The sequence below is a fragment of the Rhinatrema bivittatum genome, chromosome 12, assembly GCF_901001135.1.
Source record: "Rhinatrema bivittatum chromosome 12, aRhiBiv1.1, whole genome shotgun sequence".
Classification (NCBI taxonomy): Eukaryota; Metazoa; Chordata; class Amphibia; order Gymnophiona; family Rhinatrematidae; genus Rhinatrema; species Rhinatrema bivittatum.
This window is the reverse complement of record NC_042626.1, coordinates 57,677,319-57,703,370: the sequence shown is the minus strand read 5'-3', so window position 1 is coordinate 57,703,370 and position 26,052 is coordinate 57,677,319. Positions and strand designations below refer to the sequence as shown.

The 26,052-nt window shown below is 45.9% G+C and overlaps 1 protein-coding gene across 3 annotated transcripts in view; it reads right to left on the bottom strand.

Moving 5' to 3' along the window:
- DBF4B (DBF4 zinc finger B) overlaps window positions 1-26,052 on the bottom strand; it is a 109,161-nt gene that overhangs the window by 11,039 nt on the left and 72,070 nt on the right. For all 3 annotated transcript variants that reach the window (XM_029573477.1, XM_029573476.1, XM_029573473.1), the window contains exon 10: window positions 20,713-20,848. In XM_029573477.1, coding sequence (XP_029429337.1) covers window positions 20,713-20,848 — 136 coding nt within the window. The remainder of the gene's footprint in view (window positions 1-20,712; window positions 20,849-26,052) is intronic.

The following is a 26,052-nucleotide window of genomic DNA, read 5'->3' as shown; positions in this document are numbered from 1 at the left end:
GTTGGACTAAAGAAGTCACTTCCTTCCTTGAAATCGGGACAGTATTCACTGCCACCGGGGAAGGTACTGCTGGCGCTAAAGGCACTTCCACGAAAAGTCGTGGTAGTACTTCCTCCAACACCGAGCCCGGTGGAGAGTGCCGCAGTTCCACATGTACAGCCGGTGGAGTTGGCTCTAGTACACGGACTTTCTTCGGCATAGAGCCGATGGATCTGGATCTTGATGTCGATGGCTAATCATCCGTTGGATTTTCAGAACGATGTCGAGTCGCTTCTTTTCTTGATGGCTCTTCGATGCCAAAGACGATGCTATCGTGGTTGTGGACGGTGCCGGTGATGGACAGTCATCGGATCTTTTTTCACCTCAGTGTTTAGTATCCGAGGGAGGAGTTATCCTCGGTGACGACGTAGATGACGACGATGGAATCTTTTTAAACTCCTCTTCCATCTTATCTAACCAAGCACGTCTGCCCTTCAGCGTCATCTGGGCACACGTTGGGCAAGCCCGGACGTCATAGCCTGATCCCAGGCAGAGAACACAAACATAACGAAAGTTCGGTTTCAATGTAAACCGGTGTGATCTATATTCTTTACAGGAATGTCGGTTATATAAAAATTCAAAATTAAATAAATAAATAAATAAATAAATAATGTGGGTCAGTGATAGTTATACTCCGGTTACAATCCGGACACTTTTTGAAACCCAAGGCCATGATGAAACTTTGGCCTAATAACGGTCGATGACCGGCGGGAATCGACGTTAAGGTGACTGGAATCGATCAAAAAGTATCTGAAAAGGTACTCACTGAGACTATGTAGAAAGGAGACCCAATTATGAGAAAATTGTGACTGAAAATGTGTGACTGGAAAGTTTTCTTCCCTGATAAAATGTGAGGGAATTGTTTTTCCAGAGCTCCTGATGTGCTTTGCTACAGCAAGGCAGAAAAAAAGAGACTGAAGGGAGACCCCTGTGGCTGAGAATATCATGGCATGCTGGGCATGCTCAGTAGGCCCACAGTGCCAGCCAAAAGTTTCTAGAAACTCTTGACAGAAGTTTTCCGTACCAGGGCTCCATCTGATGATGTCACCCCCATATGCGAGGAGTATCATCCTACTTGACCTGGGATAAAATTACTACTTACCTGATAATTTTCTTTCCTCTCAGAAAAGCAGGCAGGCCAAGCTACACCAGTGGGTCATATAGTCCTACCAGCAAATGCAGACAGTAAAACTGACTTGCTGAAAACATTGATATATAGCCCTGCCCCAGCAATCAGCCTGCCATTATTTCTAGAAAAAGCCAAACTGTGGACAAACTGATTATACTTGAACATGACTATTAACTGTCAACCACTCATGCTTCAACCAACTGAGAAACACTGAATTCAGCAAAAAAGTTAACATCTTAGGGGCTGATTATTTCAAACAAATGAAAAGAAATAACACTGCATCATCCACATATAAAGGACGAACTAAAAGCAAGTAGGCAGCCCAGGGTGGGTTGTATCTTGGTCTGCCATCCTTAAAGGAAAGGAAATCATCAGGTAAGTAGTAATTTCTCCTTCCTCTGCATTCAGGCAGGCCAATCCACACCAGTGAGATGTACTGAAGCTACACCTGAAAAAGGTGGGATGCTGCCTGCAGTTCCATCAACATCGCAGGGGCAAAAAGCTGTGTCCTCCTGAGCCTTAATGTCCAAGCGGTAATACTTGGAGAAGGTATGTAAGGATGATCATGTTGCTGGCCAGCAAATATCAACAGGAGAAACAACTGAATCTCTGCCCACAAGAGTGTCTGAACTCTAGTGGAATCACCTTGACCTGTCTAAGTAATGGTACATCAGCATCTTGTAGGCAGTCGTAATGACTTTCTTCAGCCAACGAGCTATTGTTGCCCACGTTGCCAGTTCCCCTTGTTACCTCCAACATGCAGCACAGACAGACGATCAGTCTTCCTCAAGGAGCGAGTAACCTTCAAGTACTGCACCAGATGCCGCTTGACATCCAAGGTATGCAACAGACGATAATCCCGCTCGTCTCTATCCCTTGTCCAGAATGGGCAGGGAAATAGATTGATTCAAATAGACTGATTCAAATGAAACTCTGAAACCACTTTTGGTAAGAAGGAAGGTACAGTCCCCTAAGCTCTATAGACCCTGGAATCATTCACAGAAATGGTTCATGGCAAGAAAAATCCTGTAGCTCCGAGATTAGCTGCGCCGAACAGTTTGCCACTTGAAAAACAATTTTCAAGATAAGCAGTTGCAAGGAGAGATCACGAAGCAGCTGAAATATAGGACATGCCAAAAAACGTAATACAATATTAAGTTACCGAAGAGGGACCTGCAGATGTAAGGGCAGACATAGATGCTTGACTCCCGTCAAGAACCATATGTTCTACGGTTCCATGCTTGACTCCCTTCAAGAACCATATGTTCTACGGTTCCATGTAAAGCTCCACTCTCTGTTGAGCAGTTCTTTGTTTTATGTAAACCGGAGTGATTTGTAGTCCCTACAAGAACTTCGGTATATAAAAATTAAAAATAAATAAATAAATAAATAACCAGGACACATCTGGATAGGAGGACAAGGGTTTACCATTGATCTGGCCCTTATAGCAAGTGAGAGGTGATACCTGTACCTTTAGAATGTTAAGGCCTCTACTCCATTTTTTTCATAAGGACAAGTTGCCAAGGTTGTCGTCTCAGACTCTGAAAATGTTCAGCGTGATGATGCTATGGGATTATAAAAGAAGCTCTAGTTTATATTAGGATTTGGAAGTGTTTGAGAACTGGTGTGGGGGTGGGAGGATCTCACCCTTTTAAAGTTGAAATTCCACTGATTTTGGACTTTAACCCTCTTTCAGAAGTGTAAAGTCCAAGTCTCCATTGAAATCATCTGACAGGTCATGAGCCACATCCTCAACATCTCCAGGGGCAGCTTCCCTTCGGCGCTTGCCCAAAGTGGACGGTAAGCGGGACACCCGAGAACATGACTCCTTCCTACTGGGCTGCTTTGCCTCCGCTGGACGCCCTTTCAGAAAGGCCTGCAAGCCCTGGAAAAATTCTTCCCAAGAAAAGGAGGATGGATTTATACCGGGGCCCACAGGCCCAAACATGGCACTCTCCGATCCATCCCCCGGTGATATCTCTCCCATTGGGAACAAAGGGAGAGGGGAACTGTCTGCTGTATTGCCTCCTGTGCCTCTTCCCTCCGAGTCCACTACAGGCTGAGGGAATATCCCAACATTGGGAAAATCCCTAGTAGGCAAATTGCCTTGAGTATTGAAAAAGCTCTGACACAGACGAAGAGAGTGCGATGACAGATTTGCCCTTATATGGCAAGCCACACAAATAGCAAAGCACTTGCGCCAGGGCCAAAGTAGTCCATTTTTTCACTTGTTCTAAAGTGGCCTCCTCCATGCACACCAATGGTGTCCCTGTGTACCTGCGCAATTACGCATTCAAACCTAGGCCGCATAATTATGTGCACAAGTGCCCACGCAAGTGCATGCTTATGGCAAGACACTGCCATGCTGAGAGCTTGTCCCTTTACGCGTGGGAAAGAAAAATCTCCCACCATGGCCTACTATGTGGCTGACTGAACCAAGCCTGTAATGCGGGGACAGTGAAAGCTGCTCAACCTGCCGACCTACACAGCCTCCATTCTCTCCCCAGAGAAGTGACAGGGAAGACGTTAGGAAATGGCGAAGGAGAGACAGACCCGCAAGGAAAAAAGAAGGGGGACCTAACACTTCCCTTTTAACTTTTTTACCTGAGCTCAGCCCTTCTTTGGCTGAGAGCATGATTGGGTCTCTGGCTATGAGGAGGGGGGTGGAGAGTACAAACCTTCACCACCAAGCACTCCCTTGACCTTCTTAAGCCTACATCTGGCCAAGCCTTAAGACTTAAACTGCTCAACTGAGGAAGGGATCAATTGGGTGTCACCTCAGGAGCTCAAGCGTCTATTTCTTCTCCTTATGTTCTATCTTCTGTTATGCTTTTTTTTTTTTTTTAAACCCTAGCAATTCCCACAAGGGAAATGCATGTCCACCATCTGCTGGAGTCTGAGAATACTGGCAGGCTGATCGAGGCAAGGCTATATGTCAGTGACATCAGTGAATCAATTTTACGCCATCTCCATCTGCTGGTAGATGTGCATAACTCACTGGTGTGGACTGGCCTGCCTGAGTGGAGAGGAAGAGCGAATTTACAGGTGACAAGCAACGTTTCCCATCTATAAGATGTACCCAATTCTGTCTAGCTGGGAAAGAGCAAGCCAGACTGAACTCTGTGCTCATGGTGTTACACACACACACACACACACACACACTCTCTAATATGCTTTAGACAGTAGAATTCTTTATGGGAGGGTAACTTTATATAAAGAAAAAATTTAAGATAATTCACTTTGCCCCCCCCCCCCCCCCCCTTTGACTGAGAAAAGAAAATTTGGCATTAGTATCGCTTCTCAGACTGGAGCAGTCACCAAAATGGTGGGTTTCTTTAAAACTGAAATTGGTGTGCTGAAAAATGTTTTCTGTAAACTTCTAGCCATGGCTTTGCTTCTTTCTGAGATGGCCTATGAGTTGTTTTTTTTTTTATTTTGGTCTCCCAAATATATTGGCCCGCATTTTGCAACTTGGTCAAAACATGGCAGCACACTGCACAGGGAGTAGTTACTGTAACAGGGTATCGCCAGCGCTTAGAGACCTTCACTAGCTAGTCTCTGACACAGTGGATAAAAATGTGAAAATTACTATTTATCTGATAATTTCTTTTCCTCTAGAACACTAGTGGGTTATGCACTCCAACCAGCAGATGGAAATTGAAATCAATGACTCACTGATGTCACTCTCAAAGAGCCTTGCATAGACATCAGCCTGTCAGTAGTTTCTTCAAAAGTCAACTGTGGACAACTAAACCATCTCAAACTTTAACAAGAATTAGTGTACAAATATCCAGGTTTTTTTTTTCCGGAAGCACTGGACTCCGCTTGAAAATAATAGAACAACAACATAGGAATCAGTAAGTAGGACTATCCCACAGAAGGTATCCACTTACCAGGTTCTCCATTGACCCAGAAACTCTCTGGGATCCCTGTCCATTACTGAAAATATTCCTAACAAGGACCATACAAGTCAGAATAAGTTTAACAGCAACAAGGCAGCCTAGGCCGGACTGACCTGCCTGCCTAACCTAGAGGAAAGCAAATTCAGGTATTTAAAGTTTTTTATATACCGGTATTAGTAGGAACATCATATCGGTTTACATGTAACTCAAGAACAAGATAGAAGGTACACTGAACAGGGGAATACAACATGGAGTGGGGGAAGCAGAGTTAATAACAGAATATTGCAACTATTGTTTACAGATAGTATAATAAAATACTATTATTTACAAGTGACAAATTTTAATTTCACCTTCCTCTTTGTTCAGGCAGGCCAGTCCACACTAGTGGATGTACCAAAGCTATTCCCCAGAAGGATGGGAGGCTGCCTGCACTCCCAGCAGTACTGCTCTAGCAAAAGACAAGGCCTCCCTTGCCGCAACATCCAGTCAATAATGCATGGTGAACATATTCAAGGAAGAACACATCACCGCCCTTAAAATCTCTGCCAGAGAAAGTAACCACAACTCTGCCTATGACACCACTAATGCCCGGGTATACTGCACCTTAACTTGCTTTGGCAAAGGCTTCCCCACATCCATATAAGCCTCTTTAATTCAACGAGCCACTGTAATGCAAGAAGCCGCTTCCCCCTTCATGCCTCCATGAAGGAAAAATATGATCTTTTTTGTGAAACTCATTGATAACTAAGATACTGCAAAGCTGCCGCACATCCAAAGGATACAGTACCTGGAATTCCTGCTCATCCAAACCGTATCCAAGGATGGCAACAAAATAGACTGAAACAAGGGAAAACCCGAAACCACCTTCAGCAAGAAGAATGGCACAGTCCTAATCTGTATCCTCTTTGGATGGATGATCAAGAAGGGCTCACTACAAGACAGAGCCTGTACTTCAGAAATCCGTCTCGCTGAACAATTAGCGACTAGGAACACAGACTTCATGGTCAATAAATGTAATGAAAGGTGTCTAATCAGGTGAAAAGTAGGACCTGCCAAAAAAGAAAGGACCAGATTCAAATCCCAATGGGGCACCAGTATACGTAATGGTGGCCTAATGTGTGGTCTTCCCTGCACATGGCCCTAACACACAAATGCTGCCACTTGCACCTTCAGGGCTAATTCCCTTACCCAGACCTTCCTACAGAAATTCCAAGATTAAGAGAACTGATGCTTTCGAGAGAAGACAGGAGTGATCTTGGCACCAATTCTCAAAAATATGCCAGCCTGTAATGCAGGCCAATGAAGTAGAAAACTAACACTCACAATAGCATACTCACCATTGCCAAGGAATAGCTAAGCTTCAAGTGTCAAGCCCTCTCAAGGGCTAAACCATAAGACAAAACCAATCCAGATTGTTGTGGAGGATTGTACCCTGCCGCAGTAGATCTCTGCAAATAGGCAGCTTCAATGGCAAGTCCACCAGAAGATGCCAAAGATCTGTGTACCATGGCCTTTTCAGCCAATCTGGGGTCACCAGCTGCACCAAGCCTGGTTGCCGTGCTATCTTCTGGAGAAAGATCATTGAGATACATAGAGCAACTCGTTCATCGGCCAAGACTGAACTGGCAAATCTCCCCCTTGTACTCAAGCATCTTTCTTACAACTATAAAAACGTTCCACTTTCGCATTCTCACAGTTCGCCATCAAATCCAGGAAAGGATATCCCCACTAAGAAAAGATGAGGAGAAAGGCCTTCTGCGCCAGTTCCCATTCTCCCGAGTCCAATGTGAGTAGACAGATAATCTATCCAAACATTGTCGACCCTTGTGATATGGGAGGCAGACAGTGCCTGAAGATTCTGCTCCAACAGCGGCAGGAGGATATCCATTTCCAGAGAGAGATGTTAACTCCAAGTCCCCCCCCCACCTTGATGATTTATATAGGCTACTGTCGTGGCCTTGTCAGATATCACTCGTACAGCTCTGCTGGTTAGCCAGTCCACAAATTCCAAAAAAGCCAGATGATTGATGGACCAAGACATCTCCTCGGAAGACCACTGCCCCTGCACCACTAACTCCAGGCAATGAGCTCCCCAGCCCTTGAGGCTAGCATCTATCATGAGCACTATCTATTCAGGGACTTCCAAGTCCATCTCCCTGCTAAGATGATCCCTCTGCAGTCAAAGGGACTTCTGTTACATCTCTAGCGGCAAAGCCAGCCACACCTCATACTCCTGGGACTGAAGATTCCACTGGGCCTGCAATGACTTTTAAAGGGGCACATGTGCACCTTGCCCACAGGACTACCTCTAGCATTGTCACCATTGAGCCCAGCCTCTGTAGGTATGTCCATTCCGTTAGACGGTCTGCTGCCCACAAGGCCCAGACTTATCCCTAAATCTTCTGGATACACTGCTCTGGAAGAAACACCTCGACCTGAGCCATATCGAACCAGACTCACAAATATACCAGAATCTGGGATGGGTATAGCTTACTCTTGGCTAAATTCACCACCTATCATAGGTGCTGCAGAAGTTAGACCACCCTGCGACTCTCCGCCTTCAATGACCTGGATTAACCAGTCCAAGTACAGATGGACTAAGATGCTTTCCCTGTGAAGTGGAGCAGCCACCACCACCATTACTTTGGAAAAACTTCTGGGCGCTGTAGCCAAGCTGAAAGGCAAGGCTTGAAACTGGTAATGGCGAACTAGCATCTCAAAACGCAAGAAGCGTTGATGCTGCTTACGGATTGGAATATGTAACTAGGCCTCCATGAGATTGAGTGAAGTGATAAACTCTCTTTCTGAACTACCATGATCACAGATCATAAAGTCTCCATCATGAAGTGGGTCTCCAAAAAAAGACTGATTGATCCTTTTCAGATCCAGAATAGGGTGAAAGGATCTCTCCTTTTTGGGGACTACAAAGTAAATTAAATATTGACCGTACCTTTCTGATCCCTTGGAACTGGAACAGCGGCTTTCAACTCGATCACCCACTGCAAGGTAGATTGTACTGCTGCTTTTTTCTCTATGGCATTGCATGGGGAAACCATAAAAGCATCTGTAAGTGGACGGATAAGTTCCAGTGCATATCCATCCTGCACCACTTCCAGAACCCATTGGTTGGAAGTGATGTGGGTCCATCTCCAATAAAATTGAGACAGGCGGCTGCCTATCTCCGGCACCGGATGATGGATCCTCAAAACCTCATTGGGAAGAACAGGAAGCTCCAGAACCAGAGCTTCCATACTTACCAGGTTGCTTTGTTCAAATGGACTGGGACCTGCGAAGGATCGGAACTTTTGATCTCTGCACAGGCGAAGATGCAGAGTTGTGAAACCACCCTCTTGAGTAAGAGAAATGGGGTGCCAACTTCTTATCCTCTGACAACTGCGGAATCATGGCATCTCCTTACCAAGTCGCCATCTTTTCCAACTTGTCCCCAAACTCTTGAAGGGAGATTAGATTTTGAAATAGTGTCAGTTAACCATAAGAACATAAAAAATTGCCATACTGAGTCAGACAAGGGTCCATCAAGCCCAGCATCCTGTTTCCAATGGAGGCCAAACCAGGCCACAAGAACCTGGCAAGTACCCAAACATTAAGAAGATCCCATGCTACTGATGCCAGTAATAGCAGAGGCCATTCCCTAAGTCAACTTGATTAATAGCAGTTAATGGACTTCTCCAAGAACTTATCCAAACCTTTTTTAAACCCAGCTACACTAACCAGTTCCGCAACCAAAGCAGGTGTCTAGCTGTAATCACCGAAGTCACCCCAAGAGCTGCTGTATGGCCAGATCATGGCCCCTGACTCTAAATAAGGGCCATCGTCTCTGAGTGCTTCCTGAGCCTCCTGGGCCAAATGCAAACTAGCCCAACATACAACAGCAAGTGGAGATCTGCAGATTCAAGGCCACCGCCTCATAAGCTTGTTTCAGATTTGCTTCAATCTTCTGTTCTTGGGCTTCCTTCAGGGTTGCTTCACTTTCCACCGGGATGGTGGTCCTTTTACTAACTGAACATACTAGGGCATCCACCTTCAAGAAAATGAACTGCTCCCTAACTTTAGGATCCATATGGTAAATACCCACCAAAGATCTATCCCCTTTAAAATTACCTCTGGTGCACTCCATTCCAAATCAGTCAGTTCCTGCATGGCTTCGTGGAGAGGGGGAAAAAAAAAACCAAAACCAGGATGCCTTTCGCAAGCTGATCATAACAGGATCATTCTTCTGATCCTTAGCCATAGCTGGAACTGCCTCCTCACACCCAATGGCCTTCAGGGTCTGCAATATTAGATCAGACAACTCATCCTTACAAAAGAGCATCAACATAGGTCTATGTGGTTCCACATCTGGGGGAATCTCACCATTCACCAATAATCTGTCTTTGGCATACCCCACAGAGGAACCATACTCTTTCCAGGAGTCTTCTGAAAGATATCCATCCTCTGCCCCTTCTGCTGCTTCACTTGTCTGTGTGGGGAAGAGGAGGAGCAGAATGTTTGAGGCCCTGAGGAGGGAGACTTCTGGCAAGGGTGTTCCCAAGAATCCTAGTGACCCCTCTTGCCCATGGCAAAACGATTGAAGTCCTTAGAAAAACTCCACCCATGAGATGGCCAAAAGGTCCATGCCAGGGCAAGCAATGCAACCTCTGAGCCCAAGCCAGTAGGCACCAAAGGAATAGGAAGTAGTGGTGGAGGGGCGAGCCTTCGGGGGCTGATTGCCCTCAAATGGCATGCTTACAAATTTAAAGTTTCTTCCCATGCTGACCTCCCAATGCCATGTTAGGCTGTTCAGCATGGTCTGCCTCACTAAAAAAATGGCACCTGCTTCATGTCTCACCGAGTAGTTAGTCTGCACAGTGCCTGCCTGCAGACTAAAATGGCACCTGCCTCACGTTTCCCCGTGCGGCTCTACTGAAACGCTGCTCACTGGACCGACAGCACCTCACTCCCCACTGCAAATTGCCATCTAAAGTCAATTTCCTGACAGCTCAATGGCCTGCACTGCTGCTATTCATCACTCAACTGCATCTTTTTTTTTTAAACAATGCTTTCTTGTCAGTTGTGGTGCAGCGGTGGTTTCCTGCCTTCGACTCATGGGCACCCCATGGAAGGAGCAGGACACAGACATTGAAGGAGGTAAGAAAAATGGAGGGCTGAGCCCAAGGATTCCTTAGCCTACCATAGTGATGACGAACTCCAGTCCTCGAATGCCACAAACAGGCCAGGTTTTCAGGATATCCACAATGAATATGCATGAGGCAGATTTGCATACAATGGAGGCAGTGCATACAAATCTTTCTCATGTATATTCATTGAAGATGTCCTGAAAACCTGGCCTGTTTGTGGCACTCGAGGACTGGAGTTCACCATCATTGGCCTACCGAGACCGTCATTGTTAGAACAGGAAGAAGGCAACCAGCCTTCACCTCACTACCGTCCTTAAACTGCTTTCCTCACAGGATGCTCAACTGAGGGAGGGAGCCCTTGCTTTCACCTCAGGGGGTCCATCCATCCACCTGCCCTATAACTGCCAGGCCTATGTCTACAGGTAAGTATTAGGGATGTGAATCGTTTTAGGACGATTAAAATTATCGTCCGATAATTTTAATATCGTCTTAAACAGTTATGGAACACAATACAATAGAGATTCTAACGATTTATCGTTATAAATCGTTAGAATCGTGAGCCGGCACACTAAAACCTGCTAAAACCCATCCCCGACCCTTTAAATTAAATCCCCCACCCTCCCGAACCCCCCCCAAATAACTTAAACATTTCCTTGCCAAATCCTACCTCCTTCAATCCCCCACCCTCCCGAACCCCCCCCCCCAATGACTTAAATTACCTGGGGGTCCGGAACGGCAGCGGTCCGGAACGGGCTCCTGCTACTGAATCTTGTTGTCTTTGGCCGGCGCCATTTTCCAAATGGCGCCGAAAAATGGCGGCGGCCATAGACCAACAGGATTCGACGGCAGGAGGTCCTTCCGGACCCCCGCTGGACTTTTGGCAAGTCTTGTGGGGGTCAGGAGGCCCCCCCCAAGCTGGCCAAAAGTTCCTGGAGGTCCAGCGGGGGTCAGGGAGCGATTTCCCGCCGCGAATCGTTTTCCATACGGAAAATGGCGCCGGCAGGAGATCGACTGCAGGAGGTCGTTCAGCGAGGGTTCCGGCGCCTCGCTGAACGACCTCCTGCAGTCGATCTCCTGCCGGCGCCATTTTCCATACGGAAAATGGCGCCGGCCATACGCTTATGGCCGGTGCCATTTTCCGTACGGAAAATGATTTGCGGCGGGAAATCGCTCCCTGACCCCCGCTGGACCTCCAGGAACTTTTGGCCAGCTTGGCGTGGGCCTCCTGACCCCCACAAGACTTGCCAAAAGTCCAGCGGGGGTCCGGAAGGACCTCCTGCCGTCGAATCCTGTTGGTCTATGGCCGCCGCCATTTTTCGGCGCCATTTTGGAAAATGGCGCCGGCCGAAGACAACAAGATTCAGTAGCAGGAGCCCGTTCCGGACCGCTGCCGTTCCGGACCGCCGCTGGACCACCAGATAATTTAAGTCATTTGGGGGGGGGTTCGGGAGGGTGGGGGATTTAATTTAAAGGGTCGGTGGTGTGTTTTAGCGGGTTTTAACGATTTTAACGATATATCACGATATTTTACCCCCCCAAACGGCAACAATACGATTCCCTCCCCCTCCCAGCCGAAATCGATCGTTAAGACGATCGAGGACACGATTCACATCTCTAGTAAGTATGCATGTCACCATCTGCTGGAGACTGAGAATATTGGCAGACTGTCTGTGCAAGACTATATCAGAGTGACATCAGCAAATCAGTGATCTGTTTCCATTTGCTCGTTGGTGCATAACCCACTAGTGGCTTGCCTGAATGAAGAGAAATGGAAGATCTTACTATTTACGTTCAAAGCCATCAGGAGCGATGCAGCTAGCTAATGGAATAGGGACGGTCTTCTCAGATTGACGGGGAAGGCTTGGCTCTAATCCATCAGTTAAAGATCTTCACTTGACAAAGGTCTGTTACAAATCTCTTTTGCGGGCCCTGCCTAAGAATCATTTATAAACTATTTTATTGTAAGTTTTTAAGAAGGGGAAGGTTTCGTTTTTAAAATAGGCTTTTCAGATGAATTGACAATCTAGCTCTGAGCCATATTCTTCCATTTTAGATTTAAAGTTTATATACTGAACCTTGACTAAAACTTTGTGCTTTAGTTTAGATTACACATTTGCATGTTTGGCGTTTTCATATTTTTGACACGAGTGTGTTACTTGACTATAATCTTCTAAGAGCAAGCGTTTTGGATTAGTGGACTATAAATTTACTAAGTATAAATACAGGAAGTCCTTGGACTTAAGGCAACTAGTTCCTGAAAACTACATCTATGTAATAAATGTATGTTGAAACCAATGGTCCCATACATCACTGTTATAAAATGGGAGATACGGTATCTGTTCTAGCACTAAGGCCTATTTTTACCAAAATAACCAAGAATATATAGTTCTGCTAAAATCAGACAATTTTAAAGCATAACTTTTCTTTTTATGTCTAAACAGGGAAGGGCCAAGGATTGCCCACATGACACTGCACTGATATTGTTGCAAGGAGAGGAAATCCCTGGTGCTCTTCCTGCTATCATCTCAGGGGGTTTCACACAGTCATCAGCGCATTAACATGCACTTTGCCAGGAGAAACAGCTGCTCTTAAGTCAAGTCAAAGGTAAGTTGAGGGCAGCCTGAGCATTAGACAACAAATGCAAGGGTTAAGAGAAAAGGTGGTGGTGTTCTCAGTCATCTTAGGAAAAAGAGAGAGATGGCTCATCCTTCTAAATTCTAAGCAATCTCCAGATCTCCAGCAATGGAGGAACAGCTAAATAGTGTGCTGATTACTGCAACGAAAGGGGAGGTGTTACTGGCAGTGGGAGATTTTAATCTTCTGGATTTTAGAAGAGAGAGCCAAGGGGCACTCTTCAGACAAAATGGTAATAGAACCATCAAGGGGTGGTGGATGGAGAGGCGAGCATGATACTGAACCGGATACATACAAATGGAAAAAAAAAAAAAAAAGTGTTTCTAATGTCCTGGTGGGTAGCCACTGCAGCTCTAGAGATCAAAGAGTATGGTTTAATATAAGAGCAATTCCAGAGAGTTCACACAAAGATCAAAGTTCTGGAGATTCCTGATTTTGTTAAAAGGAGGTGCTGCCAATGTGGAAAATCTTTGTAGCAGAACAGTGGGCTAAACTAAAAGGAGCCATAATAAGGGAAAATTGTTAGGAAAGTACATAACTGAGAAAGGGGAGACTAGTATGGGTTTCTAAGGAGGTGGCTAAAAGATCAAAAAGATTAGCATTCAGAGGGAACAAGGGATCACAAATAGAGGACAGGAAAGAATAATACTGAAAAGCTGAGAGATGCAGGAAGGGCAGTCAGAACAGCAATGATGCACACAGAAGATAAGAAAAGTGAGGAGGCAAGACACACTTCAGATATATCGGTGAAAGGAGATGTGCAGAGGTGGGCTTGTAAGATTCTGGAAAAAATGAGGCATGCGTGGAAAATGAGGAAAAAAAAGATGAAATGCCAAAAAAAATAAATAATGCTTTTGTTCAGTGTTCATTAAGGAAGAAACTGTGAAGTACTTCAAGTAGGAAGGAGTACTTATAATAGTGGTGTGAATATTCACATTTATGGAAATGAGGGTTTGCATGAAACTAGCAAAACTAAAAATAGAGCTATGGTACCAGATGGGATTTGCTCTAGGCCACTAAGGGAGTTCAGAGTGCAGCTGGCAGGTCCGTTGAATGATCTGTTCAATTGATCTTTGGATACTAGAATGATTCTTCGGGCAGGAAAAAGGTGGATGTCATCCCTCTTCATAACAGTGGAAATAGGGAGAAAGTGGGAAGTTACAGGCTGCTGAGTCTCTCAGAAGTGGTGGTTAATGGAGACTTGGTGGGGAAAAACCAAGATGGCTGCTGCCTGTATGTCATTGAGATTTTAATGCCATGTGGGTTCTTCATAATTTTGTCAAATTGCCTTAATGTATTTTTTCTTATGGGTAAGAAAAGTAAAAGGAAAGACAAAGGCTTACTTTTCTAGAGACTTGTAGCTCCTTGCAGCAGATTTCCATTATTCACCTTATGTCTCAATGCACTCCAGCAATGGCATCGGGGTGGGGGAGCGATCTTTGGCAGCTCTTACACGGAATCAATCATGGAAACTGATTGATTCTTTGTCAGAACTATCCTCCCAGATACCTGGGAGGTATTTCCATTTCCAGGAGTATACGCCGTGCAAGCTCAGGTTGGGCGTGGAAGGCGTACAGACAAGTCAATGGAATTCTCTCTTCCCGTACCGGCTGCAGAGCCGGCATCCTGTGAGCCAAGTGGTGGTGCTTAACAGAGGGGACGATGCAAAAAACCTGCGCTGAAAGCAGGCGCTGTGTATTCAGCGGCCACTTTCATAAAGTGCCCCCTGGCACCTCTCCTGGGGGCGCGATGCAATATTTAAATTAGGGCTCGTGCTGTCGAGGAGGCGTTAGGGGTGATTGTGCGCTCCTAGCGCCTCCTTGAGAGAGGTCCGCCGTCGGTGGCTGTCTGCCGGTTAAGAAAACGGACACTGAATTTATCAGCGTCCTGTTTTCCTAACAAGCGCACATGCAGGGGTTAGGAAAATGGACACTGAAATTCAGCACCCATTCTCCCAACCTGACTACCGGCACCAGAAGGAGAGTATAAAATCAATATTAACGTGTCTGGCACTTAATGTTAATTTATTCACTCCACTTATTGTGGATTGGTCCCTTTACTGTCACATGTCAGTGAAAAGGATCAATGGGCAATAAGTGAAGGAGTGAATAAATTAATATTAAGTGCCCGACACTTTAACTTTTAGATCCTGCTCATTGAAGGAATTATTTCTTGATGCCCCTTTTTTACATATCTTAGTTAACTAGACCCAAATATGGTATAAATATGGTATAAAAAAATTTGCAAGTAATTAACAGTATATGAAAAAATGTTCCACTTGTGGAACGTTGGTATCTAAAAGGTTAATATTGATTTATATACTCCTTCTGGTGCAGGTAGTCAGGTTCGGAGAATGGACGCTGAATTAACCAGAGTCCATTTTCCAAACCCCTGCCACTGCTTTTTTTAAACTTTTTTTTTTCATTATTTTTTTTTTTTAAAGTGCTGTTCCTCTCACTTAATATCCCAAGGTTATTAAGTAGGAGGCAGTATAGAAAAGCATTTTTTCCTGCTTTTCTGTACTAGTTTTAGTAGCGCTCAGCAATTAACGCCTGCTCCGGGCAGGCATTAATTTCGGATCGCTAAAATGTACCTTTTAGGTACCAACGTTCCACAAGTGGAACATTTTTTCATATACTGTTAATTACTTGCAAATTTGTTTATACCATATTTGGGTCTAGTTAACTAAGATATGCATGTGATGAGTACTATTAGTTTCACTCCGCGTTGGATGTGCGTTGTAGTGGCGCTAATCCCCTTATTGCATAACCCGCGTCCAACTGCGGGTCATACAATGCGCTGAGCAGCGCACTGTATTGCATCGGCCCCAGAATGTGCTAACCCCCACCCCACCCCCGAGCACAGCAAAAGAGGAGGCCTGAGCTCGCTTCGACTTTGCGACCATATGGGTGAAGGAACATTTTGATGAAACCAGTGGCGATTACTTTGAACTATCTGGTCTGTGATTACAATTTTGGAGGGCAGTATATAACTTGTCTCAAGATTTAAGTTCTTCCGTGTCAAGCTACCAGAGAACCCAAGAAAAAAAAATCCAGGGGATGTTTTGCTAGTACTGTTCACGATGATTAATTCAAATGGAAGAAAAGATTAAAGTTTTGCAGCAGGAACTCTCTGTCGTAAGTAGAGACTATGGGATAATAAATAAGGAATTTGAGCCTATAGAAGATCAGGCTCAGGGATTTAATTTGGAGGTTTACCAATTTCTCTTAAGCATCTAATGACAGGTGGGGATATGTTTAAAAAAAATAATATAGGGGCGCTATTGCGGCAAGCACCAATATGGATGCTTAATCTTGGGACTCTCTCCCTTGCAACTTCAATACCATTGCCCTAAAGCTCTTTAGAAGTGATTTCCTCTGTGCTTCTCTTATACTTTTGCTACTATTGTCCTAAGATGGCTACTAGAAAGATCTGAAGCAGTTCTCATTTAGTAAACATGCTGCGGAGCTGACTAGTGAAGGCTGATCAGGCCGCGAAGGGAGCAGGGGTCTCTAGCAATAAAGACCTGGAGGCCTTACCAATATCGTTGCAACCTGCCACAGATCACTCTGAAGAATTTTCCGATTTCCCTACTCAATCTGAGCTTTGGGAATAGTTTTTAGAGCTTTGAGCCGACATGCACCAGCACAAGTCGGACCTTCTGGCCTCTATACTAGAGGTACGGGAGGATTTGGTAGTGCTGGGGCACCAGGTGAATGATCTTGATACCTGTACCGAGACCCATGGAGTGGCGCTAAGCACTTTAAGTGCGCAACAGAAGGCCATGGCTTCGGAGATCGCTTTGCTAGCTGATAAGTTGGAAGATCTCGAAAACCATTCAAGAAGGTGTAGTATTCGAATTAGAGGGATTCCTGAGATGGAGGAGTTTGCCAATGCTTAACTGTTGCTTCCACAATCTGTACTTTTCTCCTCGCTAGTAAGTTTATCACCTACCCAGGGGAAGAGGGGGCTGTAGCACAAAGCCCACAGCTGTCGTAAGATAGCCTGGGTATTTATTTATTTAACAGCTTTTAATATACCGGTGTTCGTGCGAGCACATCTTGTGCCCCTGCCTTTACTAGCAGGGGCACAAGATGAAGAACCCACACCATCCTGATGGTCAAACTTGCATTGGATCTGGACCACCAGTGGACATAGATCCCCCCCTTTTTTCTTTTTAAGAAAAAAAATCTGTATGTTTCCCAATATCCACAGGGGAGGATGTCCTTGCAGCAAGCATCATCATCTTTGGGTGCAAATTGTTACAAATGCTTTGTAAATGTGTGCTTAGCTACTCTGGGGGTCATTTTAAATTCTCTGAGAGAGCTGATAGGGCAATGCTCTCTGCTCCTGATCCGATTGATGACCCACTGTAAGCTTCAGGGGATCAAGAGATTGTTAGATTATGCTTCAAACATGAAAATAAGAAATATTAATCTTATGATTTCTGTTTTCTTCCTCTGCCCCCCCCCCCCCCCAATCCCTTTGCGATCTCCCGCTATTGTGGGCTCATGAGATTCTCAGTTCTGCTGCCTTTTGGGCTTCGTTTCCTTCTTTTGGTATTCTGTTGCATTGCTTTCAAATTTTGCCATTATTTAAAAAACAAAAAAAAAATAGATGTAATCAAAAATCTCAGACTACAAGCTAAACTGGATATTGCCACCAGGGTCACTCTGATTTCTACTAAGGGACAGCTAGATAATGGGGGAGGGACTGGACCACCAGTATCACCCCAGATGGTCACCGGGAAAAAAGGGGCCTAAGATGGGAAAGCACTCTCCTAGGCTCCCAGCAGAGCAAAGAGATCGAACTGTCTCTGTGAGGAAAAAAGGGAGAAGAAAAAACTTTCAAAGTCCTTTTTTTTTTTTAAAGAAGAATTAAATACTTGCTTGATCCAGACCAAAAGTAAAGACTAAGGGAAGAAGAAGAAGAAGGGGAACCGTAGGTTCAGCTGCCTGCACCTGCTGGAGACAGACAAATACTGAAGGGGTGTGAGGTAGGCTCTGTCCTGATATAGGATACAGTCACAGTTTTGGTCTGTCGCCACCTGCTGGACAGGAGGCTCAACCCACGGTCTGGACTGATCCGGGTACGTACAGAGAACTTTGGATTCATCAGAATCCCTAACCAGAGGAAAATCCTTCCCATTATCTTGATTCAGAGGAAACCCTCAAACTCAGAGCCTCCCCAGTCCAAGTCTGTGTTCGCAATAGTCTGTGACAAAATGCAGTAGAGATCCTTCTACCTTCCCTGCCAATGGCCCTGTGAGAGAAATTAAGATGGCCGCCATTCCTGTGCTAACTGGGACACCCTCCATGGCAGGCTTGGAACCTCGGGCCGATTTGGAAGCCATAGCAGCAGTATCAGGCACTCCCGAAATGCCTACTTCATAAGAACATAAGAACATAAGAAATTGCCATGCTGGGTCAGACCAAGGGTCCATCAAGCCCAGCATCCTGTTTCCAACAGAGGCCAAACCAGGCCACAAGAACCTGGCAATTACCCAAACACCTAGAAGATCCCATGCTACTGATGCAATTAATAGCAGTGACTATTCCCTAAGTAAACTTGATTAATAGCAGTTAATGGACTTCTCTTCCAAGAACTTATCCAAACCTTTTTTGAACCCAGCTACACTAACTGCACTAACCACATCCTCTGGCAACAAATTCCAGAGATTTATTGTGCGTTAGTGAAAAAGAATTTTCTCCGATTAGTCTTAAATGTGCTACTTGCTAACTTCATGGAATGCCCCCTAGTCCTTCTATTATTCGAAAGTGTAAATAACCGAGTCACATCTACTCGTTCAAGACCTCTCATGATCTTAAAGACCTCTATGATATCCCCCCTCAGCCGTCTCTTCTCCAAGCTGAACAGCCCTAACCTCTTCAGCCTTTCCTCATAGGGGAGCTGTTCCATCCCCTTTATCATTTTGGTTGCCCTTCTCTGTACCTTCTCCATTGCAACTATATCTTTTTTGAGATACGGCGACCAGAATTGTACACAGTATTCAAGGTGTGGTCTCACCATGGAGCGATATAGAGGCATTATGACATTTTCCGTTTTATTAACCATTCCCTTCCTAATAATTCCTAACATTTTATTTGCTTTTTTGACTGCTGCAGCACACTGAGCTGACGATTTCAATGTATTATCTACTATGACGCCTAGATCTCTTTCTTGGGTGGTAGCTCCTAATATGGAACCTAACATCGTGTAACTACAGCTAGGGTTATTTTTCCCTATATGCAACACCTTGCACTTGTCCACATTAAATTTCATCTGCCATTTGGATGCCCAATCTTCCAGTCTTGCAAGGTCCTCCTGTAATGTATCACAGTCTGCTTGTGATTTAACTACTCTGAATAATTTTGTATCATCTGCAAATTTGATAACGTCACTCATTGTATTCCTTTCCAGATCATTGATATATATATTGAAAAGCACCGGTCCAAGTACAGATCCCTGAGGCACTCCACTGTTTACCCTTTTCCACTGAGAAAATTGACCATTTAGTCCTACTCTCTGTTTCCTGTCTTTTAACCAGTTTGTAATCCACGAAAGGACATCGCCTCCTATCCCATGACTTTTTAGTTTTCGTAGAAGCCTCTCATGAGGGACTTTGTCAAACGCCTTCTGAAAATCCAAATACACTACATCTACCGGTTCACCTTTATCCACATGTTTATTAACCCCTTCAAAAAATGAAGCAGGTTTGTTAGGCAAGACTTCCCTTGGGTAAATCCATGTTGACTGTGTCCCATTAAATCATGTCTTTCTATATGCTCTACAATTTTGATCTTGAGGATAGTTTCCACTATTTTTCCCGGCACTGAAGTTAGGCTCACTGGTCTATAGTTACCCGGATCACCCCTGGAGCCTTTTTTAAATATTGGGGTTACATTGGCCACCCTCCAGTCTTCAGGTACAATGGATGATTTTAATGATAGGTTACAAATTTTAACTAATAGGTCAGAAATTTCATTTTTGAGTTCCTTTAGTACCCTGGGATGCATACCCAATAAATAGCCGGAATACAGATCTGACCTGTTAAGCCGCACACATGACTCCCACTACATGCACAGCAAGTCTTGCCGCACTCCATCGCCACATGGTCTAGGGCCGCACGCCAAGTTGGGAAGCCTGACGCAGCCCCGATAGCACTGAGAACTGCTGCTTCAAACACTCTCTCTGCATTTTTTAATTTTTTTTTTTAAACAAAACTTTAAAAACCCTGCCAAGGCTAAAGGAAATAAAGGGGATACTTCCCTGTTCCTCCTGACTGTAGTGCAGAGCTGCCAGCGGGTCCCAAGGCTGCTTCATGGGGGATGAAGGATCTGGACCACAGATGTCCCTCCACAGACTTAGGAATAAGCAACCAAAAAGTGTGACCAAACCCCTGCTCTTCCTCCTCGCACCAGGGGGAATGCATGTTTTACACTGTCTACCATCTGATGGAGGCAGAAATACTGAGGGGACTGCAGGGGGCACATCCTAGGTAATGAACATAAGAAATTGTCAAGCTGGGTCAGACCAAGGGTCCATCAAGCCCAGCATCCTGTTTCCAACAGAGGCCAAACCAGGCCACAAGAACCTGGCAATTACCCAAACAGTAAGAAGATCCCATGCTACTGATGCAATTAATAGCAGTGGCTATTCCCTAAGTCAACGATTTATAGCAGTTAATCAGTAAAATTTTCTCTATTTGCTGGCAGGGATGCAAAACCAAGGAGTCCAGACTGATCTGGGTATGAACAAAAATGCCCGCTCTAGAGATCCTGAAAGCCATACCTGTGTGTGGCTCTTCAGAAATGAAGCTGCCTAGCCCTGATCTGCAAGTAGAGAAATGTAGCCAGCTGCCACCTCTCACCATGCTCAGCTCCTGGAAGGCTTCCTGGCAGCACTCACAGAACCCTTTCTTTCTCTTTGGTGTAGTGGGTGCCAGTGGTTTGTGACTCCTCTCTTCTTCCTCTTGTTCACTGTGGATGGGGTAGTCCACTGGGTCTCTGTGAAGAGAGGAAATAAAGCTAATAAAAAAATAATCCATCACCACATGAATCCTGAAAGTCCCTCCTGCCCTAGAATTCAATATGAGGAACCAGTCAAATTTAAAATCAAACTCCATGTGCAAAAGCTTAACATACCCCTACCTCTACTCGGCATCAGTTAACATGGTCATTAAAAACAGGAACTCTAAAGGCTAGGGAAGCCTGTAACCCATCAAGCCAGCATCAATATTCCCCTCCTGCACAGCTGCTGAGCCGTAAGTGGACATGGACTTGCTCGCGGCGAAGAGTGTGTAAGTGTGTGTGTGAGTGTGACTGTAAAAGATTGCAGAGCCTAGGGGGTGAGGGTGTGGGTGCCAGAAAGAGAGAACCTATGCGAGGAGATTGTGAAGGAGTGAGTGTGTATGAAGAGAGGACCGAAAGGCTCATCTGCATACTGCTCCCAGCATCCCCCGGGAGAGGACTCCAGAGGTCACAGCAAGCGATCCAGGGATTGAACTCCACAGCCCCAGCTTCCAGAGGCCCCGAACCCTTTGCAGTAGAAGAGGACTGGAAGGGCGCGCGAATCTCAAATTCTTCAATTCTTTGCATGAAGATCAATTTAATAGAGGTTAAACAGGATTGGTAAGTATAGCTTTGGGAAATCTTTGGACTTAAAAAGTTTGAAGAAAGGTGAAGTAGTGGGATATATTCTTTAGAGTTTGTGTGTGTCTGAAATAATAAGCAAGCCAGAGGTAGTTAATTCTAGGGTCTGTCTTTCCCACCTACTCAACCCTTGATTTTTAGGCAGGAGACACTTTCTTATTAAAAATCAATCAGGCTCTTATCTAAATCATACTATTGCACCAGCCCTTACTGAAAGTTTAATCATCCCCTTGTAGGACACTAGCTGATTAATTAGTAAATTCACCTGTAAATTTAAAGTATTCTAATTCCAACTCCCTTAGTATCCTAACCCTAACTAGGAACTCAACAAAATAAAGATGAAGGCAGCAGTCCAGCAGCAAGAGGGGGGCTTTCCAGTCTTTTGCATTGAGTATCACATGTATGATTGTTTACCCACTGGTGAGAGATTGTATGGATGCACTCAGTGCAAAGAGCTCCTGGCTCTCAGGGAAAGAGTCCAATCTCTGGAAGCTGGAGTGGCAGACTTGGAGGAGCTGAGGCAGATAGAGAGGTATATTGATGAGATCTTCAGGGACATAGTAGCCAAGTCCCAAATCCAGTCTGGCAGCCCCAGTGCTGCCTTGGATCAGAAAGATCTCCCCAGTTGGAGAACATCATCCTGGTGTAGCAGGAAGTGATCCTGTAGCAAGGACCTGCTCTCCAGGTGATGTATTGTCCTTTCGCACTGAGGACAAATCTCCCAGGAATACTGCCCAGGAGAGAAGGGTTAGGCCAGCCATCATAGTTGGTGATTCAATTATTAGAGATGTAGATAGCAGGGTAGCTGGTGGATGTGAGGACCACCTGGTAACTTGCCTGCCTGGTGCAAAGGTAGCAGACCTCACTCGTCACCTAGATAGGAATATAGACCATGCTGGGGAGGAGCTGGCTGTCGTGGTACATGAGGGCACCAACGACATAGGAAAATGTGGGAGAGAGTTTCTGGAAGCCAAATTTAGGATTTTAGGTAGAAAGCTAAAATCCAGAACTTCCAGGGTGGCTCCAGAGTTTCAATGCATGGATGAAACGATGGTGCAGGGAAGAGGTATTCAGTTCTGTAAGGAACTGGGGAAACTTCTGGGGAAGGGGGGGGGGGGGGGACTTTTCTGAAAGGATGGGCTCCACCTTAACCAGAGTGGAACCAATCTGCTGGCACTAACTTTTAAAAGGAGATAGAGCAGCTTTTAAACTAGAACAAGGGGGAAAGCAGACAGTCACTCAGCAGTGCATGGTTCGGAGAAATGTATCCTTGAAAGATACTAATGAAACAGGAGAGTTAGGGCATCCCAACAGAGAGGTTCCAACAAAAGCAAATGTAGTCCATGTGCCTATATGTAAAAAATCACCGAAGCTAATCATTTCCGAATTATTCCAAACAACTGAAAAGCAGGTTGTTAACAAAACAAAAAACACATTTTGAAATGTCTGTATGTCAATGCCAGAAGTCTAAGAAGAAAGATGGGAGAGTTAGAGTTTATAGCAGTAAATGATGAGGTTGACATAACTGGCATCACAGAGACCTGGTGGAAGGAGGATAACCATCTGGATGTGCCGCCAGAGGTGCCCCTCGAAGCTTACCTCTCCGGCATCCTAAAGCCGCAACCTGTACATGAAGACCTTTTTGCAAGAAAGCCAGAATCTGCGCCACCGAGGCCTGTCGAGGAAAAGTACCATGTTCACGACACCCACATTCGAAGACCTTCCAGATCCAGACGTAAGTTAGAGAGGTAGAAGTCTTTCGCACTAGTAGCAGGTAATAACATCTTCCGAATAGCCCTTTTTCCTTAGGTGTTTCCTTTCAAAAGCCAGGCCGCTAGACAAAAGCGATCCACCTGGTCGAAAAATATAGGGCCTTCATGCAATAAGTTTGGAAGATGACTCAGCCGTAGAGGTCCATACACAGCAAGGTTGACCAGATCGGCGAACCAGGGCCTCCGGGGCCACGAGAATTGCCGGTCCCAGGTGTACCTCTATCCTTCTAGCAAGTGGTCAATTAGGGGCCATGAGGGAACACGTAAAGCAGCACCCCGTGCAGCCACGAAAGTACTAGGGCATCGACCCTTTCTGCTCCATGTTCTAGTCTGCAACTGAAGAAATGGGGTGCCTTGGTATTTGTCAGAGTTGCCATCAAATCAAGATGAGGAATGCCCCATCTGCGGGAGATAAGGGGCATCGCCTCCAATGACAGCGCCCACTCCCCAGGGTCCAGTCTCTGAGAAAATCCGCTTGCACGTTGTCAGTCCACGCTATGTGGGACGCCGCTAATAGAGTTAGATGTTATTCCACCCAAGTTGTCAGCTGTTCTGCTTCGAAAGGTACAGGGCGACTCTTGGTTCCCCCCCTGGCAATTGATGTAGGCTACAGCCGTTGCATTGTCTGCGAGGACTCGCACTGCCCGGTTGCACAAGAGTAAGAGAAAACGAACACCAGCCGTTACCACTCTGGTCTCCAGGCGGTTGATGGACCACTGGGCTTCCTCCGTCGACCACTGTCCCTGGGCCGACTGGGACTGACAGACTGCTCCCAAGCCTGAGAGACTGGCATCCGTGGTCACTATCACCCACTGAGGCATTTCAAGGTCCTCCCTGCACTTCAGATGTTCCTGGACAAGCCACCAGCCAAGACTGGTGGCTTGTCCAAGAAATTTGAAACTCCTTAGACTTCGGATCCCTATGGGACAATAACTCTGCCTGTAAGGACCTCATATGAGCAAAGGCCCATGGAACCAACTCCAGCGTGGACACCATGGAACCAAGGACCTGTAAATAGTCCCAGACTCTGGGCACCGGAAGGTCCAAGAGACAATGAACTTGCATCTGCAGCTTGTCGATGTGATCCTCCATAAGGAAGACCATGCCCATGTGAGTATCAAATCGTGCCCCTAAGAAGTCCAGGATCTGTGAAAGAAGTTGACGACTCTTGGCCTGACTGATGACCCAACCGAGTGACCTCAGCCGATGCAGGACCTGTCCCACCGCCTGCTTGCAGAGATCTTCTGACTTCGCTCGGATAAGCCAGTCATCCAGATAGGGGTGAACCAACACACCATCCTTCCGGAGGGCTGCTGCCACTACCACCATCACCTTGGTGAAGGTACAAGGCACCATAGTCAGACCGAATGGGAGGGCACAAAACTGGAAGTGCTTTCCAAGGATCATGAAGCGAAGAAATCTGATGATCCTTGCAGATCCTGATATGCAGATATTCCTTCGTCAGATCCAAGGAGGCCAGGAACTCCCTGCTGCGCACCACCGCAATGACTGAGCGCAGAGTCTCCATCCAAAAATTTGGCACCCTGAGCGCCTTGTTCACCTTCTTGAGGTCCAGAATTGGGCGGTAGGAGCCTTCCTTCTTCGGCACCACAAAATAGATGGAGTAACGCCCCGCTCCCTGCTCTTCCTGGGGAATGGGGATGATAGCCCCCCTAGGGACTCTAATCTGTCGAGGGTCTGCCAAACAAACAATCTGCTCCTTCATCAGTGAACCGCAGGACGATATCATAAAAAAGTCCATGAGAAAGTGAGAAAATTCTAAAGCGTAGCCATGTTCTATGATGTTTAGAATCCACTGGTCCGAGATAATCTTGACTCATTCCTTATAAGAAAAGGGACAGCCGCTCCCCGATGACAGGGATGGAGGAATGGGTCGGCTGAATCTCATTGCAAGGATATGGCTCCAATGGAACTTTGCCCGGAGCCATCTCGGCTAGCTTGACGCCCTTGAAAGGACCGAGATCAGGACTGTGACCTCCCCAATGTTTGATGCTAGCCCGGACCAGGCGCCCTGCTCTAGCAGAAGTGTTTTTGTCCTCTAAAGCCAGAGCATGTCAGAAGAAAACCTCTGGATCCCTTAGGGTTATCCTCAGGCAGCTTGTGAACCTTATTGTCGCCCAACGACTATCAGTTGCTCCAAATCTTCCCCAAACAAAAGCTTGCCTTTGAAGGGAAGAGCTCAAAGCTGAGCCTTAGAGGAAACATCAGCCGACCAATTACGCAACCAGAGGATCCTTCTTGCGGACGCCACAGATACCATTGTTCTGGAGGAAGTATGAAGCAAGTCATATAAAGGCATCCGCCCCATAAGCCACGGCCGCCTCCAGGTGCTTCGCTTGCACAGACTCCTGAGGTGAGAGATCTCTTGCACTCAGCAACTGCTGCACCCACCTGAGGCTCGCCTGAAGGATGTAACTGCTGCTCTAATGCTGAGGGCAGAGACCTCAAAACTCTGTTTGAGGAGAACCTCAAGCTCTCTTTCTTGGAGTACTTTAAGGGCCGCTGCCCCTGTAACCGGTATAGTGGTCTTCTTTGTGACTGCTGAGACTGAAGCATCCACTTTAGGAACCTTCAGAAGGTCTAAGATCTCCTCAGGCAAGGGGTACAGTTTGACCATTGCCCAGCCCACTCTCAAGCCCGATTCCAGGGTATCCATTCCTGGACCAACAGCTGTTGAAGCATCTGATGCAGGAGAAAAGTCTTGGTTGGGCCCCGTAAGCCGGCCAGAATGGGATCAACTGGGTCTTGGCCTGGATCAGCCTGAGG